Genomic DNA, 21,028 nt, shown 5'->3' on the forward strand with positions numbered 1-21,028 from the left:
TTAATTGTAATTCTCATATATTTGTATAAGAACTCGTACTGACAGTGTGAAAATGGATGAAATCGGATGACTCACGCCCCATATACCGGTAATAGGTAATGTTAAAAACTACTAAGAGCGCAATAAACAAAATAACTAAATACGCCAGAGATATTAAATTTTACCCCCGAGATGGTGTGAGAGGACTTTAAAGGAGGGGGGATCAAAATTGGACAATGTACGTGCACCGTCCACTTTCAGATAAAATTACATATCTCATGACCTGTAATAAAATTGAGGGAGCGTTTTCTTATAACGGTGCATCTTTGTGCTTATAATGAATAAAATCGTGTGAAGACTTACCCTAGACCTCATAGAACTAACAAGCCTTATGCACCTGAAGTTTCCCTGGCTTTTGAATGTTTGATTTCCAACCCATTTTCGAAATATTGCAATAATGGTACAATAATCAAGTTACGCCGTCTCTTGATAAACTTCACGAATATATGTAGTTATAGACCCAATATATAGAAATTATTAGATTTGTAATGGCTTTGTATTGAGTAGGAACCGAGTTCAATTTTCATTCAAATTAATGCAGAGGATTGGCGTTTCAGCGTCTACATACTTTAAATGTAATTAAATCTAACAAGTGGGATAAAATATTGGGAGCCGATCGTTTTCATGACAAATAATGGTAAATAAAACGCTTAAACACTCTTTGACGACTTATAAGATTAAAGGAGTTTTTTTTATATTTATTAGTCTAAGTGTGATCCACGTCCTAACCTAAGGTGACCTTTCTTAAACTCCGAATACAATATTTTCAATTCTGGCTAAGAATTGTGTTTGACATACTCTGTTTGTGAAGAGAAATACATAAAGATATTCGGATATCCCGTCATATTGGAAAGCACTTACATCTACAAAAATGTATTATTTGGAAAAATTAAAAACATATTAAACATTCCATACATGAAAAATCGAGCCGAGCAAGAAGAAAGACGGTTTTACCACAAATTATTATTTTTTGACGGAGATGATTTGAAAAGTAAAACATGTTTGCGGCATGAAAATTGTAAGTATATAAATATCAAAGCTCTACTATGCTTTAAAGAGGAGAAGAAGCCTTTTGCTTTCATAATATGGTTATGCCACGATTTTATACCAAAGTAAAGCCTCTTTCGAAGAAGTTTATAGTTTTGTTCGTTCGGCACCATAAAATAAAAAAAAAAACATTAAATTGCAATTGTTAGAGAGATACATTCCATACATTCCGGTCAATCTCTTACTAAATTGACTTGATGTTTGTATGTTTGTACAATGAAAAAGGTGGAACTTTCGGTGATAGAAAAGGCTTATAAAAGGCTTAGAAATAATAAATTCATTATTTTTCCAATATGGATTGAATTTCCTTCCGAGAATCGATCCATTTCTGATGTGGGCAGTTACTGGTGCTGAAAAGTGGACGGCAACGTTAAGCAGTGGTCGTGGTCGGATCGTAGTTAAGTAGCGCAAGTAGTGGCCAAGCCAGGATTGAGGGTCAGAAAGGTCTTTGTGGTGATTTCTAGGAAATTATTTACGGCCAAACTCTTAATTCGGACCTACTGCCAACAATTGGACCGGCTGAAGGAAGGAATCGCCCAGAAGTGGGCAACTCTGTTCAATGGGAGAGGAATTATATTCCATTCGGTCTTTCACAGATCACATACATACATCGATAATAACACGATTAGTTGAGAGGTTTTTATGTTTACATTCACCTTCTGATTACTAACTGTTTCTACATATATATGCGAACAATTTTGCTCTTGAAATATTCAACTGAAGGGAAGCTTGCGAAAAGCGACTATCCCAGTTGTTGTCAATAAGGGACGAGGGTTTCTATGCCAGTGTCATTATGAAATTACCCTCAAAACGGAAACAAGTTATAGAAAGCAATTCATATTTGATATGAATCGGATCATTCCAACTATGCTAATTCAGTTTAAAAATAATGGATTTCTTTTTACTACACTTTATTTAAATGATTTATGGAAAATTCGAAGTTATCGGCGGTGACAAAAAACAGAAAAAGAAGTAGAACACCGCTGCCTTGAAAATTAAAAGCAGTTATTGGATAAAATAGATCTTTTATAGTAGAATAACCAACTTTAACAACAAAAATAATTAGATGAAAGTCGTAAAGTTGTTTCCCAACCAAGTAGCGAAATTATTCCTGCCGGCATAGTCGATATTAAATTCTCTTATTTACCGCACTCCCCGACTTTAGGCACAGTTACGCATAGTTATAAATAAAATATGTGCGAGTGTGATGGTGTATATACTTTGTTGTGTTTGGTCGTGTCTTGACAATTTTTAAAGCACCACTTCTCATTAATGTCAAAGAAGCCGAGTTTTTCAGTTTATATGAATGAAATGAATGTGATTCGAGTGCTTCGAGGGTCTACCTACTCGGATGTATGAGAATGTATGTGGATGTTGATGAGTAAAATTACAGACAAAGTGAACTTTTTTATTATGTTAACCACTTCTAAATATGAATGAAATCTAAAGCTTGTTATGAGGAGTCTGATTGGCGCTTAACCATCAAGAACTTATTTTTGTTGATTCAGTAAATCTATAATGGAATAGAACAAATTCGAAGCGATTTAAAGGCTCTAAAGAGTAATTAGTTTGCAAAATTATTTTTTTGGTAATTCCATTTATGTAGGAATCGTGTTGCGGTAGATACCCCGAAATTGTAGGGGTTACTTCACAGTGAAATGTGCTTGTTAAAGAATTCTTCAATGGATTGTGGCGAAATTTTGTAAAAAAGTTAACTATGACAGTTTACATATAAATATAACTCCATAGGTCACATGGATATTCATAAAATCGATTTTCAATGAATTGAGGGAAAAGGTGGAACTTACTGAGTGTACTATTCGCAACATCATTACCCATCTTGGGACCCAGCATTCATTATTGGATAATATTCGACCGAATAGACCACGTCCAGCACGCAGTGAAGAAAATATAGCAGCCGTAGCTGAGAGTGTACATGAAGACCGCGGAAAGTCGATTCGGCGCAGTTCGCAGTAACGAACGTATGGAACGACTTGATGCATTTTACGTCGAAATCTTAACTTGAAAGCCTACAAAATACAGCTTGTGCAAGAACTGAAGCCACTCGACCTTCCCAAGTGACATCGCCTCGCTTTATGTCTATAAAGTCTAAAGTCTGTCCCCACAGACCCCACTTCGATTCAGGCTTTGGAGGACAACATCATGCGTGTCATTCACCAGATACCAATCGAAATGCTCGAACGAGTCATATAAAATTGGACTGAATGGATGGTCTTTCTGAGACGTAACCGCCGCCAACATTTGAAAGAGATAATCTTCAAAAAATAAATACCAAAGAAGTCACCAGGAAGCTCGGAAGTCTTTATTATAACTATATGGGTGCTTAGGAGAGTATTCACCAATTTCAACCCATTTTTGAAACACAGAGTTACTATTGCCAGGAAAGGATTCTCTCTGAATTTCAATGGTATATCCATTCATCTTATATCATTTTACTCAAGTTACAGCTTGCACGGACGGACACTCAGAAGGTCCTGTCATCCTAATCATTTATATATATTGTATAGCACTATATAGATCATCGATAAGGTTAAGGTGATACATAAGCCATTAGGTGAACGACACTATTATACTATACAACAATATCAGCATGTTGCAAGAGTATAATTATGTATTTTTTTCAAGTGAACTAGATCAGTGACTACTTCAGGATTGCTATACAGTCTTTGACCGAAACAGTTGGCCAATAAACTGAAAACCCAATACAGTCTGCTATCAGCTCTCATAAGGAAATGAAACTATTATGGTCGTCGATGTGCGCAATTGACGAAGCCTTATGCAATATAATAGCAATCTTCACACATTTACCTTAAATTAATTAAGATGATAAAGAATTGTTTCTAACAAAGTGATGAGGACGACGAGATAAAGTGGTTTCCGGATGTTTGTTTCGTGCAAATGATCACATGAGTAAAAATTGAGATAAACAAATTTTTTTAATAAAATTTATCGAGAATATTTCGCTTAGAATAATGGAATTCAATACGAAATTAGAGTTTTATTGGTGCCTGTCTTCGCTCTGCAATAATTGTTTCACCGAAGTTATAATTCTCTCCACAAATACAAAACATTCCTTACAAGAACTTCAGTTTGTATGGCAGCTATATGCTATAGTGATCCGATCTAAACAATTTCTTTGCATTTTGCACTATCGTCTTAGACAATAGCCATGCCTTATAAGCACTTGATTCCAATCTTTCAGGGTATGACAGATACATGCTATAGTGATCCGATATCGGCGGTTCTGACAAACAAGCAGTTTCTTGGTGAAAAGTGCGAAACTCGATATTTCAAAAACTGAGGGACCAGTTCGCGTATATACAGACAGACGGACATGGCTAAATCGATCCAGCTCGTCATGCTGATTATTTACATACATATGTACATATACATATTTTATTAATATTTTAAAATTCGTGGCAATCTTAATGTTCCCTGTTTAGGGTATAAAAGATGAAAGTGTTCGAATTTTTCAAGTAAAATTATGATTTGAAACCTTTATATGTAATATTCAACAACGGAAAGGATTGGACTCAGTCGGTTACAAAATCTTTCTCCGGATATATATTTTAAACAAAACCTTTCAATAAAAATTTAGAATCTCTGAATCACCCTGCAGTTAGGCAGTGCATGCGTAATACAAACAGTAAAAGTATGTGAGAGAGAGAGGACAGTCTTTAAAATGAAGCATACTTATAGGGGATGAAACTTTTGTTATTATTTATTTACAAATGAAGCGTTTTACTAACAAAAGAAATTTCAACAGTTCTATTAAGCATAGCTTGGTTGATAAGATTTCTTCAAAATAAATAAATAAAATGAATAATTTAAATCTAATAAATTAAATCTCAGATATATTAAAGTATGAGAAAAGTGTAAAGGTCTAGCAAACCAAGTGAAAGTTATTGTAAGAGAAATACACTCTGTGCAACAAATTATTTACATTACAACGCTCTCACAGGACTCGCACACTCTTTCGTCGTTTCAAGTATACAGATATTACTGAAACGCACAGTTAAAAATTCCGTTTTGGGCAGTACGGCCGTACGACTTATTTTTTACTGCCATTACTTTTTCTATAAAGACAAAGGCAAATCTAAAAATATATTCAAATAAAGGCACAAGGCATTAGGAGAGTAAGTTAAATGCTATATAATTCTTTATAAATTTCATTAAAAGGTAAAAAGCAACTGAAATACAAATTGTAAGCTTGTGTACTTGTGCCGTTAACTTGACTGATATTCCGATCGATATTTTACGGTGTAATAGTGTTTAGGTACTACAGTTTTAATTGATTGATTGACGAATGGAAAAGATATTTTTTGATAAAGATTTCGAACTTCTATTTCTTGCTCTTCATTGAACTGTTTTTTAATAATAATAATAACTGTATTTGGCATTTCCGTTTTTTATTAGGCGAAAATGTTTGGTTTCTGCGTTGGCATTTGCAAATATGAGGCACCTCCACCCGACACCATACTATCGATGCCACCACCACCCTTACCGTCATTTTTGTTGCCGAATATTGCCACTGCAGCAGCGCTTGTGGCAACTAACGACACCAATCCATGCTATGCACCCTCACTGTGCAACCCCCATCCACATCCCAACGAAGGCGAGGGCATTGAATTCGTCGAATTAACTGGCACCGATTCGAAAGTATTGGAGAACACTTGGGTTTTAGGTCTCATATCGTGTTCGGTCGGTGTAATTATTTTAGGTGGACTCTTCGCGTTCATTGTGTTAAAGTGCAGAAAGTGAGTACCCACAAGGCATATGCATATTTATAAACATATATTTATTTAAAACTTTTTTTTTTCTTTTAGAACGCTGTTCTCCAGTTGTAATCTATCTTATCACGATTCGAATATTAAACAGAGTGGCATGAAATCGTTGGGAGAATCTTCAAATAAAGCAAAGCCCTTTACGGCTGGTGGTATCCTGTACCCCGTTACCACGACCAATAATCGTGACACTTTGCAATCGCAATTGGCTAATGACAGTCGCCTGCTTTGGGCCACATTAACTCCACATGGCACAAGGCACTTCATCTCTGACTATCCCGTGGGTAATGGTAATGGAACTGTTGTGCAAGATGGTCACTATGAGATTGTAGACTATCGCTCTAAAGTGCAGAATCCCACTTATCGTGAATATACTAAACGTGTGCCGATAAAGGTAATGAATGTAGACTATTATCTAGTGATTAAAGCAATCAAAAGTATGCTTGGTTATGGCTTGGCTTGGCGATAACCTCAAATATGGGTCATAAACCTTAGATTTACAAAACATTTTCGGACTCTTAGGTTGTGGTTCTGAAATGACAGAATCTAGCATAGCTTTGGACCTTAATCTATATCAAGTTTTAGAAAGTTATTTTGAAAAAAATCGTTATTTCCATACAATAACTTCATCGGTTAGTTTGTATGAAAGGTATAGTGGTTCGGTCTGAGCAATAAAACTTTGGCTCGGAGATTGAAGCTTTGGAACATAATCTATGCCAAATGAAGACGCCTTGTTGAATAAAAAAATTGTCCGTACAAGGATTCAGTTTGTATAGTGAGGCGAATAGAGGGATAGACAGACTGAATTGACTTATCTCGTTACGATGATCATTGATATTTTCATTCTCTGTGTAAGAACCCTCCTCGTGATATACTTAATATACTCTGTTGGGAATATAAAAAGCTAGGAGTAGTATCTATTCTGTGTCAAACCACAGAGTGCTTTCCGCACTGAAAAGGTATTTCTAAGCGGTTCAAAGGCCCACCATTTATCAAACAACATCAAAACACAACGTAAATGCGTAGGTAAATTTGTTAGCGTTAATTACATTTGTTTTAGACGATAAAATATTATTTAAATGTAAATAATTTAAAAAAAAATATTTTCATGTCTGCAGTCCTTCGACAATAGTGGCTTTGTCGACTATGACTACGAAGATCCGACACCCCTTATGGACTCCTATCATGACGACTTGGACTCTGGCTATCAGGAGCCACAAGAAGTGCTACACACCCTACAACGTGTCTCACCACGTCCCGTTGTGTCATCACCAACACGTATTGATAATCCGAATATGGCACCGCTCAACTACTATCCATCACATCGTTCCAATCATCACTTAAACACCAATACACTACAATCGAATCATTCAGCTGCCACTTTAAATCGCAAAGCAACAATGACACGTCGCATAAGTGATGCCTCAATCTATGGACCAGCTGCCGGCACAACACAGTGAAGTGTAAACGGTGAAATTACACAAGTTGTGTAGTGAAACGCACTCCAGTATAGCAGGTATAGTGTGGAAAAAGTGTTGAAATTATAAAATCGTGGCTTCTGTTACAAAAGCAAAAAAATCCATAAAGGAAATGTTAAATTGTATCGTCATACAACAACACATACATACAACGAAGCGCGAATTTGAACTGGAGTTTGAAAATGGGGCACTAAAGAATCACATTGAGATAAAATAGTTTTTGGTGTATGAAATATATTATAAAATAATGTTTTTTTATAACAAATCAAACCAAAATAATTGACATTAAAGCAAATCAAAATCTCAAAGCATTTCGATATCATTAATATGATATTTTCGCACTTATATAGTGCATTAGATAAGCAGTTATTATTATATGCCGCATACACACTAAATATATCATGTGGAAGCAATATTGTCGTAAAAATCTACTAAACTTACATTACTCATTGTAATATTACATTTAAAAAACTGAATTACTGGTTTTTCTCTCTAAGAAATAGCAATGAAATATTCGTAAGAAATGTGGAAAACAATGTCTAGCACTTCAGCAAAAGCAGGCAAATGCGTAACTACACACTATTGAATTGAATTATAAAATACGCTATTTTATGGAAAAAAAAATAAATTATTGTAATAAAAAATAAGCCTACGCTTTAAAATACCAATCGTATAAGCAGTTGCGAACCATTTACGTAAGTAAATAAAGAATAATATTTTAAAATTAGTTAAGCAAATGCATCATGTAGCAACGCTCTATATTTAACAATATAGTAAAATCAATATATCACTGCAATAGAACATAAATATGAATCGTGCAATAGTATAGTTTTATTATGCAAACACACATAAAACCATACTACTAATATTATTTGCATTGAAATATAAAAATTAGAATAAGTCATTGATAAAATACTAATATTAAATTCAATGAGGAAATTGAATAATTACATTAAGAGTAATATTATTATGCGTATGTAAGAATTTCATAAAATTATAAAATGACAGCTTTCAACTGATCTCTTTACTTGTAAGAATAAAAACATAATATGCCATTGAAAAAACAGCGGTGAAACTAAAATTCAACACTAAAACAAAATAATGAAATAAAAAATAATAATATTGCAAATACTCACACTCTAATATTCCTATACATCAACACGCAATCACTACAGTCACACCATTAATTCCTAAAGACACGTTTCATAAATCTCTACTATATGTATATAAACATACTGTTGGTACACATGTGTCCACATTTGTATGCAAAAACAAAATAACACTAAATTCAAATATGATTGTACAAGCTTTAAATATTCACATGCATACATTAATTTTACTTGTAACTGTGAGTTGTGTTAATTTTATATATTGAAAGAAAAAAGGAATTGCAATAGCAAGTAGCAATAGTTAATGCTCAATCTGTATATTTATGTTTATTTTAATTTGTTGAATTAGATTAGTTACATTTTACGGGAAATAAGAAAGTTAAACACATACTAGGCAGTATAATATATTAATTACTTATATTTTATGTCTACTGTTTAAAGTACTTATATATGTTGTGCCGCTATATTCCTATTTATACTGGAGAATACAAATCTAAATTTAATCCAAGATGAATTAATAAACTGTGAAAACTAAAAACAAAATAATAATCTCTTCTATTTCTATTTCTGTTGATAAATTATTTCATTTACATACGAGTAGAAACAAACGAGTAGAAACGAGAAGCGAGTGCAAATTAATGGTTTTCTTTTACTGGAATATGTGGCTACAACAATTTTTTAGTGGCGGCACTTCTTTTATCAAATATTGTAATTTGACCGGTCTTTCGTAACATAGCACTAAATAATCAAAATGATTCCGTCCCTACCTAGGTTTTTCTAATTTACATAAAGTCTATTTTGGAAGTAGTTTGTAATATTGCTAATTCACTTACATGTCACCACTGCAAAATAGTTGAGTGCACGCTGGCGGTACTGATTACTTAATATCACACAAAATCTAATATGTACACCGAATTTAATAGAAGTTTTTTCACAATATTTAACTTGTTAAAATGTGTAAAATTTAAATTTCCAAAAACTCGCACCGGAACTGTTTGAGCATTCGTTTGCCTATTAACCTTCAAGAGCGGGAAAAATTATGACAAGTTACTACTAACATGGTGGTAGCACTTTCCAATAATTTCCATACTTATTTTTACACACATGTTAAAATATTCATTACTGCAATAATTTCAACATGTTTGATTAAATTTAATATAAACACATTATTTTACAATTATAAGCGAGTTTTACCGCTGAAATTTACACATAACTGATTATATTCCTTGCTCCCATAGTTATTTACTGACGTCACATGTGTTGTGCACCATTATTTTCTCTTTGCGTATTGTATCTGGCAATGCTGCCAAGCGGAGAAACCATCAAAGGAAACTTTCCTCAAGAATTGCCTTAATTTCACAAATAATTGCTTTTCAAAGCAATTAATATGATAAAATTTTAGTTAATACCTTTTTTGTGATAGCAATTGTGAGGAATGTGATTGGTACATCTCTTTTAGTCGCCCGACAAATGTTAAATATATGTGAACTTGGTAAAGCGGCTGGAGTCCACTATCATAAAGAGAGAGAAGAAAAACGCAACAGAAAAATAAACCAAAAATTACAGGAAGTTACAAAAATAGATAAGTCCAGCAAACAAGTGATTGACCAGAAAACATACAAACAATATATTTTCGTTATTAACCTTTCTACATTCTATCATAGCATACAGTACTTTTAATAACCAACTTGTTGAATTGCTTAAGCACAATGAGTATAGCAGCATTGGGTAAAATGGAACAAACCATTTGTATGCTTGAACGTGGCACAATTATCACCAAATTGTATTCCAAGCATCGTCCGGAACAACGGCGGCTGATGTTAGTGCGCGAAACGAGGCAGCTACTATGGTATTCGGTTATGTCCGATAAGCGTTCTGACTACGAGGGCTCACTTGAACTACGTGAAATTCGTGAGATACGTGTCGGTAAATGCTCGAAAGAGTTCCGCAATTGTGTTGAAGATTCGAAACGTTTTGAGCCAGCAAAATGCTTTGTAGTGTTACATGGCAGCTCATTCAAACTAAAGACGTTCTCAGTAGTGGCCCTTTCCGAACAAGAGGCAGATAATTGGGTATGCGGTCTTCGTTACATGGTGCAGGACACCGTAAATGCACCATATCCACTACAGGTCGAACGTTGGCTACGACGCGAATATTATGCCATTGAAAATTCAAGTGTACAGTCCTCCAAAGATGGTGGTCAGGTGACAGTAAAAGACTTTAAATGCTTTTTGGCAAGTATTAGCTGCAAAATGACCACGAGTAAACTAATGGAATGCTTCGCTGAGGATGATGTAAGACCTAAAAATGATTTACGCTTCGATGATTTCTCACGTTTGTATAGAAAATTACTGCTGCCAAATAATTTTCTTGAAGAAATGTTTTATAGTACACCAGGCACGTTTCCCTATTCAAAGGATGGTAAAACCGTAACTTTGCGTGAGTTTCAAAATTTTCTAATGCAAGAGCAACATGAAAATATGGGGCGAGATGATCCGACGGTCCGTTCCCACGAAAATCGGATCGACGTAAGCGGAACGGACCCGCATAGTCAACAACAACATGATGCGTCGGTTTCAAAGTTTATACGTGACTTTTTGCAGGATGTAGAGCGTGATGTGAAAGAACCTTACTTTACAATTAGTGAATTTCTTGATTACCTCTTTTCGAAACAAAATGATCTCTGGGATCGCAACTGTGATCGCATTTACATGGACATGAAACAACCGATTTCTGCATATTGGATTGCATCCTCACACAACACCTATCTCACAGGCGACCAATTTTCCAGTGAGTCGTCATGTGAAGCGTACGCACGCGCATTACGTATGGGCTGTCGATGTATTGAGCTTGACTGCTGGAATGGCGCAGACAATTTACCATATATTTTCCATGGACACACTATGACATCAAAAATAAAATTTAAAGATGTTATTAAGACGATAAAGGAGCATGCATTTGTAACTTCCGAATATCCAGTGATTTTATCTATCGAGCAGAACTGTTCCTTAGAGCAGCAGCGTAATATGGCACAAGCTCTTACTGAGGTAAGTCATTAAATAAAGAATTTCTTCTTTTATATTAATGTGTGTGTTAAAATTTTTTTCAGGTTTTTGGTGATATGCTGTTGACCCAACGTTGTGACCGCGCTGAATTGCAACTGCCTTCACCGCACCAACTGCGTCGCAAAATCATTCTTAAGCACAAAAAACTGCCAGAATATGAGGATGGCTGTGCTGGTGGGCCGGGCATAGTCGGTGGCGGCTCTGGCATGTTAACAACCAGCGGTAGTAGATCATCAATTAGTGGCGCTAACGGTGATGAAAACGAAAATATGCGAAATTTTCTCAAAGAGGGAATGCTATACTTTAAAGATCCCGTTGACAAAGCCTGGAATCTATATCATTTCGTATTAACACAACAGCAATTAATCTACTCGTCACACACGGACGGAAACAACGCTGCCGGCGCAGATGACGATGATAATGTGACGACGCAAAATGCATCTTTGGCGTTAATGCCCAAATCAAAAGATACTTTTGCGAATGAAGAATTGCACTTTGGTGAAAATTGGTTCCATGGAAAATTAGAAGGTAATATAACCAACTAAATTTCATTTTAAATTTAATTTTAATACTTTCTCAAATCATTAAGGTGGCCGACAGGAAGCCGATCAATTACTAGAATCGTACAAACACTTGGGCGATGGCACATTTTTAGTGCGGGAATCGGACACATTCGTTGGTGATTACAGTTTGTCCTTCTGGCGTCGTAATCGTCCAAATCACTGTCGCATTAAGTTGAAACGTGAAAATGGAAAAAAGAAATATTACTTAGTCGACAATTTTGTTTTCGATTCACTCTACTCACTCATTGTGTACTATCGCAAAAATATGCTGCGCAGCTCCGAGTTCTCAATTACCTTAAGAGAGCCTGTACCGCAACCGAAAAAGCACGAAACACAAGAATGGTTTCATCCGAACACAACCAAAGAGCAGGCAGAGCAAGTGCTTATTAAACTGGATGTGGGCTCATTTCTGGTACGCCCATCAGTACAAAGCACCAACGCATTTGTCATATCATTTACAATAAATCGCAAAATTAAGCATTGTCGCATCATGCAAGAGGGTCGCCTTTATGTCGTGGATACCATACAATTCGAATCGCTTGTATCGCTAGTCAATTACTACATGCGAAATCCCTTATATCGTAATGTTAAGCTAATGTATCCGGTGTCACAGGAATTATTACGCCAAAAACTGATCGCCTGTCAAACATCGCTGGAGCATCATCATAATGGTGGCGATATCAATGATGCCTCGAGCTATATGGATCCCAGTCTGGATGATCGTGTTACATGCAAAGCGCTCTACAGTTACAAAGCTAATAAATCGGATGAACTTTCATTTCCAAAACATGCCATCATTACGAATGTGCAGCGTAATACGTCAATGTGGTGGCGCGGTGATTATGGTGGCATGGTGCAACGTCACTTTCCGGCAAACTATGTGAAGGTAAGTGCAATACAATATTAATAAATCGAATGGAAGTTAGTTAAATTGAGTTTACACACGGACGTTTTCGTCGCTCATCATCGGCAAATCTCATTTGGTGTCGTTCGTTGCCCCTCACATGAGCTCGACAATTTCAGTGGAATAGTTTTCCATATTTTCTTTCATATCATATCAAATTCTTGTACGCGGAGCACAAAAATGTTCTAGATTAGCTAATTTTTACCCGTATTCACCCATTTATAGTATGTATAGATGTAAGTGAACTATTCGTTCAGTACATACTTATATGTATGCTATGTCAATCTGAAAGAACGATCAAGTACAAGAAACTTCATTTTTCCGTCGTCCACTTGTCTACAAAAGACCAGTTTGGGCGACAAAAGAGTCCGTGTGTGCACCGTCACTTAATATTAATCATTTAAAGTGATGCTATAGTCGATAGACTTCAACTTCGATTAATGCAAAAATAATTGTGATACCAATTCTATTATATGGCATATTGATTAAATTAACAATTTCCCTTCAAAAAATAATTATCTCTTCCGTTAGGTAATTGACTCTGCTGGCGATGACTACAATTCTTTTAGCGACGAAAATAACAGTGAAAATATCTCACGCACTGATTCGATTGACATACATGGCGCCATTGTACACCTATCTGAGTCTAGCGAACCGGGTATATTATTCCAATTGCAAATTCAGACACCAACAATGCAAAATTCCTTCATCATTGGTTTTGATAACCAAGAATTGGCTTACGAATGGATCAAAGCCATACAAGAGGGTGCACTAATCGCCAACCAGTTGGCCACCGAACGCCGCAAAAAAGAACGTTCCGCACGTGTGGCCAAAGAAATGTCCGATTTAATTATTTACTTCCGCAGTGTGCCATTCCGTGAACATTCATGGGTATTCTACGAGATGTCCAGCTTCCCTGAAACCAAAGCAGAAAAGCAATTTCTACAACAGAACACTATGCTCTTCCTACAATATCATCGCAATCAAATCAGTCGTGTCTATCCGAAAGGTCAACGTTTGGATTCATCTAATTTTAATCCGGTACCCTTTTGGAATGTCGGTTCCCAAATGATTGCACTCAACTATCAGACCGGTGACAAGGCCATGCAGCTGAATCAAGCTAAATTCCGCGATAACGGTAATTGCGGTTATCTGCTTAAACCGAAATTTATGCAAAGCGACAGTTTCGATCCGAATAATATGCTGGCGATTAGCTCACACGAAGAGCGCTTTGTAACAATACGTATTATAGCGGGGCGTCATCTGTTTCGCGGCGGCAAATCCAATAATCCGCTAGTCACTATTGAAATATGTGGTGCCAGTTTTGACACGGGCGTTAAGCATCGCACGAAGGTAAGTGAGAATGGTTTCAATCCTTTTTGGAATGAAAGCTGTAGCTTCACCGTGCGTAATCCGGATTTTGCGCTGCTGCGTTTTGAGGTGCAGGACGAAGATATGTTTGCCGAAACGCATTTCATAGCGCAAGCATGCTATCCACTGAATTGCATACGCACGGGCTATCGTAGCATTACGTTGCGCAATAAATTCAGCGAAGAGCTGGAGTTGGCCTCGCTGCTGGTGCATGTGGACATTGCCCATGCCAGCACAAACGCAGCTAATGAGCACACAGTAGTTGTGGACTTCTGAAATGCTTGCTTTTATAGAGAATATTTACTTACATAGATATATGTATATTTGTGTATGTATTTGTTTTGTAGATGTTTGTTAACAAGTGCCCTTAATTTACCCAACGAACAAATGCTTTAAGGCATATTTATACATATCTATTTTTACACAAATGAACAAATTTAATGTTTTATAAGAATTACTGATAAATTTACAAGTTTCCTAAAGAAAAAATGCATTAATTGCAATCAAAAGGGAGATTCATTGTAATAAGTGAAAACGTCAAACAAATTGAGCTTTCTTTTTCTTCACATTAAATGTAACTATGTCGAAACTATTTCTTTTAGTATAGTTAAAGCACTGAAAATTTCTTCCATTAACTAATTATTGCAACTCATATAAAGACTTAACATTTTACTATATACATATCTACATTCTAAGCAAAATGTACTTTTTTAAACGTACGCAGCTCTATATTTCTATGCAATGCAGTTTATTTATGTACGTACATATGTGTATTATTAACACGTGTTTTAGACAAATATACAAAAATAAATAAATATATATATAAATGTGCATATATAATATTAAATGCGTGTTTGTTTTAAAGTCGTAACCTCAAAAAAAAAAAAATTTTTGTTTTTATAATACGAAAATAAAAATACAAAAAATAAATGTGTTTATGTATGAATATAATTAAATAATAATAAATTGCATTTTGTTTTAAAAATATTCCCACATGAACATTTTAAAGTTATAACCTCAATTCAATTATTAATTTCAAATTTTTGTAAGGTATTTTTACAGGTTAAACTATCGAAATATACAAAAAAATAAAAATTTTTTTTTCAAAATTACAAAATTTTGGAAATAGTCACAAATATAAAAAAAAATAAAAGTTTTACCACACATACATTCTATTCACTCGCATTTCAGCTTTATTGAGGAAAAAACAACGTCTATTGTGCCTTAGCTAATGGAAAATATACACATGTATTTATATTTGTCTCCTTTTATATGTTCTGAAAGTATTTAAATGTACAGTAAACACTGTAAGTTTGCACAATTAATTTAACAAAATAGATATTTAGTAATATCAAATATTTTTTATTCATAAAAATGTATATTATGATTATGCTATAATTTTTTTATGGTATCAACTATATAAAATGTAAAAATATAATATGTGTATGCATTTAACTAAAAAAAAAATCACGTACAATATATGAATACTTGTATCACTTTAATTATTGGAAAAATATTTTCGCGCTGCACAAATTGCAATAGAGCAAATTGTACTCCATTTGATGCGCATTAATGCGGCGTTCGGTTAACGCCAGCGTTTGTTGCAGCTTTTCTGTTTCGTTATTTTGCATTGCCAGCGCAGCTTTGGAGTTGCCTTTAGCGCCAGTGCGTGTATTTGTCGACTTTTTTATGTCCAGCAGCATTTGCTGTATTTTAAGGCGCTCTGCATTGAAACGTTCACGCACCGTTGCGAACCAATGTAAAGCATAGAAATCATCAATTTGATTTAATAACTTTAATATGTACGCTAAGCCGACAGCGAAACCATCATCGAAGAGCAACGCCTCCTGACGATCCTTCTTATTGATCTTCTCTTTAACGCGCAGCATATGCTCTACGTAATTGAGTGAGAGAGCCGGCACAATGAGAAAGAAGTTTTTCAAATGCAGATTATGCGGATTACGAAAGAACGGTTGGAATGCTTCAACAAGTAACTGTAACATTTAATATTTCAGTAGAAATTTCAGCACAAATTGCAAGAAAAGAAATCAAGCTTACTTTAAAATAGTCCGTACTATCGGAGAAGCTCTTCACCAAATTACTAATATTCACTTCGAAATTTTCCGCCGCTTTCACGGTAACTGGGTCCAGTTCCTGCTCACTGCATGCAGTAGCGAATTGCAAATTTTCATCGAATTTGGGCAAATAGAGGCTGGCGCTATAGTTGGCATGTATGCTACCAGAGCGTACTAGGCGTATATAACCCATAGCGTTGCCTGTGTGTTATGCGCAAATATTATATGGAACATGTGCTTGTGGAATATGTGTTTAATAAATGTAAAGAAAATCGTTTAAAAAACTTACCCACATGCGTTATGACCTTTCGAAAGAGATCCATATACGTTTGTCCATCAGTGGAGAGTCCCAGCTTGCGTATATCCTTATTGAAAGCGTCGGCGCGCTCGTACGCGTATACCGGATAACTTTTTGACTGTTTCCGCTCGGCATATGCGCGTAGCTCTTTCATAAGCCGTGATTTGATTTGTTCATCGTAAAGGAATTGTGAGAAAGTATAAAATTTTTGGCGTAAAAATTGATATGTAAAATTGACGGTGGTATTTATGACACCGGTGCCGTGTGTGCGTAACGAATTGGCTACATGCCGTATGCCAATCGAATCTAAATGCTTATTGGCGCTCCTCTGTTCGACGAATATTTGTGTATTCATGTTATAAACGTACTTCGAGACGAATATATGGATTTTGCGCATTATTTCTAAAATATCGATGCCCTGAAGGAATATTGTAAAACAAAAATAAAGTTCGTCAAGTTAAAAGCAAAGAACAATTATGAATAGTATAATTATAATTTGTTACACCAAAGCTATAAAAGCCTTCACAGGTGGATTTTTTATAGCATAAAAAGAGCTTTATCGGTCAATAAGCAGATTCTTGATATATATAGATTATAAAGATGTAATAAGACATATTATTAGCAGTAATTAAAAATATCAGTAACGCTACCTGTTCCAAAGTTTGATTAGGCAAATAATCCTCCACTGGTTTCAGCATTAAACGCGTGTTAGCCAGATGACGCATCTCCTCGTACGTCTTCCAGTCATGCAATGATATGGTGGTAAGATTATAAAACATGGCGCTTAAATAATTCTCGACGTGATCTGGAAGCAATAGTAACAAATTACAATTACAAAAAAATATCTGAGCAGCTATTTTAAGGTTTGAAGCTTTGGAGTCGCGGAAAACACCAAAATAAAATTCATTTTGAAACCTTTCAGACTTTTATACATGACATTATCTTTACAATCTGCCTTTAGTTATATAAACAGGACAAAACTTCCACTAACCTTTTAAAATCACATAATTTCCATTCAATTTAATTGGGCAAGCGTTAATCAAGTCCCGGTAATCATCAATGCCATCCTCAAATGGACTCATTTTTTCCAGCTGTAAATTGGAATGCACTTCCAAACGCAAAAATGTTTCGATTTGTGCACACAACTTGCTCACAATTTCGCTGCGTAAATTATCATAAGTCACGCGTTCTAAACATTTGGATAATTTAAGCTCCTTCAAGTCCAATAACTCAAAAGCCTTGTCACAATCGTTGAAAGTATGTAAAATATACTGTAGGACGGGTTTATATAATAATTTTTATATATTTATCAATATATATGGAAAATTTCTACCTGAAATGAATTAAAGTCCAACTTTCGCTCGACGACCTGCTTCAGGTATGCTGAAAGCACTGACTGATGCCAATAAATGAATGTTGTGTCACAGAACTCTTGCATGTTCGAATGGAAATCGGCTAGAATTGTTAGACGCGACATAAGCAATTGGAAACGCTCGTACTGATCTTGTGGTAAAGTACGATTGTTGAGATTTGTTGCATTCACCGCCAGTTTTGTGAGTAAAGTACGGGTTTTCGTTGGGGGACCCGTCATGCACTTCTCAGCGATGCGCAATGACGCTAAAGCGTCCACGTTACGGTCATGCATTTTAGCAGCCGTAATGCGTTTCTAACAAATAAACTTGTTGTATTTTTATTTGATTCAAAATTTCATTTGTTTACCTTGCACAGGTTAAGCAGGTGCAATACTTTATACTGTAAGTATTGCAAAACACATTGCATCACCTTCGCAATGACGTCCATGTAGTCCTGGAATAACTGTTGTATATTCTTCAGCAATTCAATCAGTTTACAGATGCTTTGCAGTGTTATTTTGGTCATTGGTGATTGTAGTGTCACATGTGCATTTACTAAACCTTTGATCAAACAACTTATTTGCGATGCAAAACGCAGTCCAAGTAACAGTAGAGCTGAAAGTTCTTTGAACTGTTGCACGGTGAGGTCGAATGGACCTATGCTTAATGCTTTGCGTACATTTAGCGTCAAAAGCAGTACTTGCGAACAGTAATGGCGACAGTCACGCGGCAAAGTTTGCACGCGGGTTTGTAAATAATGTTGCTGCAAACGTTTTCCATCCCCCAAAAGGCGTTCATGTGGCTTTACCAGTGAGGTGGCATGTCGTCGCAAGAACGGTGTTGGCTGCCAAGCTATATTACCTCTTAATATAATACCTTGATGCTTTTGATTAAGCTCTAGGAGATGTTTCACATGTTTGGTCTCAACTTGACCGCAGAAATCATGAAAAACTACACAGAATGCATTCAGACGCACAAGAAGTTTATGATCGCTGAACTCATTTACATCGCACTTGTTTATAGCCAACAAACATTGTTTCATATAATCATTGCATTGGTTTGTAAGTTGTCCAATGCCCTTCGGACCAATCTTATCCTTTAGCGCAAAAGTGCTATCGAGGAAACTCTGAAAAGTAGAGATAACACTAAACTACATAGATAATATAAAAAAAGCAAAGTGTTTACTTGGAAGATAGTGCCTGAAAAAAGAAAATCGAATTCCTCCAAGCAATTTCGTAAACCAATCAGTTCGCTAGCTGTGCAGAACTCCTTGTGTTGTCCATTTTGCGCTAATGCTTCTACGGTTTTCTTGTAAGTCTGCCAGAAACGGCAAAAATTGGAGCTAGCCAAAATTTCATTAAAAATGAGAATTTGCAAAAGCAAATCTGCAAGGCAATCGAACACATCCTAAAAAATAGACTACATTAAATGTCTAAAACTTCATGTAATATCGAACTGTAAATACCACAAAGCGAAACTCCAGATTTTTGTTATCTTCCAGCGCACAGTAGGCCCCACATTGGTGGAGCAAATTATTGCCCAACACAATGCAACGCTGTAATAAGAATTGTATATCACAAACGAATTGCATAGATTCACTCATTTGAAGTAAAATTTCATTGGTTTGTCTTGCAACATCTGGCCCGCCATTGCCATCCTCATCAGCTAAGAGTGCACATAAATTTTCATCAATATATAGAAACTTGATTTGCATATGTTGTGCTCTGCGTGTTAAGGTATCCACCTCGGCGCAAAGATGGCTGAATGTGAGCAGCGTTTTGTTTAGCAAACGATCAGATTCGAGTATTCGAAGCAATAAAAGCTGTTCCTGATTAGCAGAATAGTTTACCTCCACAAGAGGTGTGGTCAAAATCTTAAGTGTGGGTGGTGCTCGAGCTGATGGCACTTGTGTAGTTTTTTGCGATAGTTGTTGCAATTTCTTATCATGTAAGTCAAGGAATGAACCGAAATTTTTCAACTGCTCCTCAGCCGATGAAACTGTTTCGACGAAAATGGAATTTCTAAGTTGTATTTTCATATCAGTGATAATTATTACTTACTTATAGCTGCTTGATCCATTTTTCTTTATTGAGACAATTTTGTATAAATTGTTGCACCCAATTTTTCACAGAAAGCAAATGCAACAATTACTAAACGAAGATGAAATCAAAACAAAACACAAAAAATACAAAGCTGCCACTTCGCTATTGTGTTGTTTCAATGTTATTAGCTTAAACACATTTAAATATTAAATTTTAATATTTTTCTGTTTTTATGCACATTTTTTCGACGGTCTATTGATTATTATTTAGTAAAAGAGTATATATATTCTAAAAATTAGGTACTGCAATTAAAAATTAATTTAAATCAGCAGTTGCAACTCTGCGTTTATTACAACAGTTTTGACAGTAGCGATTTTAAGGGAAAATGGAAGAGAAAACTTATTTCCCGGATATTTCCTGTTGAGTAAAGTTTGTGTTAAAATTATTGTTAAAATATTTCACAACAATATTAATTAATATGTTTAGTCACTGTACGCCTTATAAAAAGAATGAAATACTCATAATTATATTGAAATGGCGATTATATATAAAACGACACTCTTGTGCGATTATAAATAGAGTGCAAACCGCGAAATTATATCGGAAGGTGCATTTTTTATACATACACATACCTATCATAGCGCATTTGTGTGACATATAAATTCGTATGTGCTTTTTACGTATACGACAATTTTCTGCCGGTTTTGGTTACTTTTTATATTTAATTACAATTAATTGTGATATTTTTAAATCGTTTCGGAAAAAGTTGTTGAAACGTTGTAAAGTTCGAGAATATTGTAATTACAGATATTGCAGCACCGTCATCTCTCGGTCATAATTCTTCCCTAAGCCAGAACGTAAATTATAAAAAAAGCTGCAT

General features: G+C 35.3%; 3 protein-coding genes across 3 annotated transcripts; 2 read left to right on the forward strand and 1 right to left on the reverse strand.

Annotated features, from left to right (window-relative positions):
- The first annotated feature begins 4,941 nt into the window (after positions 1 to 4,941).
- Positions 4,942 to 9,027, forward strand: LOC126758523 (uncharacterized). The gene is made up of 4 exons (XM_050472814.1): positions 4,942 to 5,243; positions 5,524 to 5,864; positions 5,934 to 6,285; positions 7,010 to 9,027. Exons 2-4 carry the CDS (start codon positions 5,530 to 5,532, stop codon positions 7,349 to 7,351), a joined length of 1,029 nt encoding a protein of 342 aa, XP_050328771.1. The 5' UTR covers positions 4,942 to 5,243; positions 5,524 to 5,529; the 3' UTR covers positions 7,352 to 9,027.
- Positions 9,028 to 9,768: 741 nt separating this feature from the next.
- Positions 9,769 to 15,368, forward strand: LOC126758892 (1-phosphatidylinositol 4,5-bisphosphate phosphodiesterase gamma-1). Its single transcript, XM_050473328.1, has 5 exons — positions 9,769 to 10,077; positions 10,143 to 11,525; positions 11,588 to 12,071; positions 12,133 to 12,992; positions 13,542 to 15,368. The coding sequence occupies exons 1-5, from the start codon at positions 9,949 to 9,951 to the stop codon at positions 14,655 to 14,657; spliced, it is 3,972 nt and encodes a 1,323-aa protein (XP_050329285.1). The 5' UTR covers positions 9,769 to 9,948; the 3' UTR covers positions 14,658 to 15,368.
- A 334-nt stretch (positions 15,369 to 15,702) lies between these two features.
- On the reverse strand, positions 15,703 to 20,274 carry LOC126758893 (WASH complex subunit 4). The gene is made up of 10 exons (XM_050473329.1): positions 20,167 to 20,274; positions 19,572 to 20,104; positions 19,292 to 19,513; positions 18,474 to 19,232; positions 18,088 to 18,420; positions 17,746 to 18,025; positions 17,405 to 17,559; positions 16,746 to 17,172; positions 16,440 to 16,657; positions 15,703 to 16,375 (listed from the first exon to the last, which is right to left on the reverse strand). The coding sequence occupies exons 1-10, from the start codon at positions 20,183 to 20,185 to the stop codon at positions 15,884 to 15,886; spliced, it is 3,438 nt and encodes a 1,145-aa protein (XP_050329286.1). The 5' UTR covers positions 20,186 to 20,274; the 3' UTR covers positions 15,703 to 15,883.
- Positions 20,275 to 21,028: the final 754 nt, after the last annotated feature.

Source organism: Bactrocera neohumeralis, chromosome 5 (genome assembly GCF_024586455.1).
Source record: "Bactrocera neohumeralis isolate Rockhampton chromosome 5, APGP_CSIRO_Bneo_wtdbg2-racon-allhic-juicebox.fasta_v2, whole genome shotgun sequence".
Taxonomy (NCBI): Eukaryota; Metazoa; Arthropoda; class Insecta; order Diptera; family Tephritidae; genus Bactrocera; species Bactrocera neohumeralis.

Bases quoted from the DNA above. Each gene is read 5' to 3' on its own strand.
- LOC126758523 (XM_050472814.1), top strand. From the start codon at position 5,530: ATGTTTGGTTTCTGCGTTGGCATTTGCAAATATGAGGCACCTCCACCC. The intron at 5,865-5,933 runs GTGAGTACCCAC...TTTTTCTTTTAG, and splicing joins ATTGTGTTAAAGTGCAGAAA to AACGCTGTTCTCCAGTTGTA. The intron at 6,286-7,009 runs GTAATGAATGTA...TCATGTCTGCAG, and splicing joins CTAAACGTGTGCCGATAAAG to TCCTTCGACAATAGTGGCTT.
- LOC126758892 (XM_050473328.1), top strand. From the start codon at position 9,949: ATGTTAAATATATGTGAACTTGGTAAAGCGGCTGGAGTCCACTATCAT. The intron at 11,526-11,587 runs GTAAGTCATTAA...AATTTTTTTCAG, and splicing joins TGGCACAAGCTCTTACTGAG to GTTTTTGGTGATATGCTGTT. The intron at 12,072-12,132 runs GTAATATAACCA...CAAATCATTAAG, and splicing joins GTTCCATGGAAAATTAGAAG to GTGGCCGACAGGAAGCCGAT.
- LOC126758893 (XM_050473329.1), bottom strand. The intron at 18,421-18,473 runs GTAAACAAATGA...TTTATTTGTTAG, and splicing joins ACCTGCTTAACCTGTGCAAG to AAACGCATTACGGCTGCTAA. The intron at 18,026-18,087 runs GTAGAAATTTTC...CCCGTCCTACAG, and splicing joins TGGACTTTAATTCATTTCAG to TATATTTTACATACTTTCAA.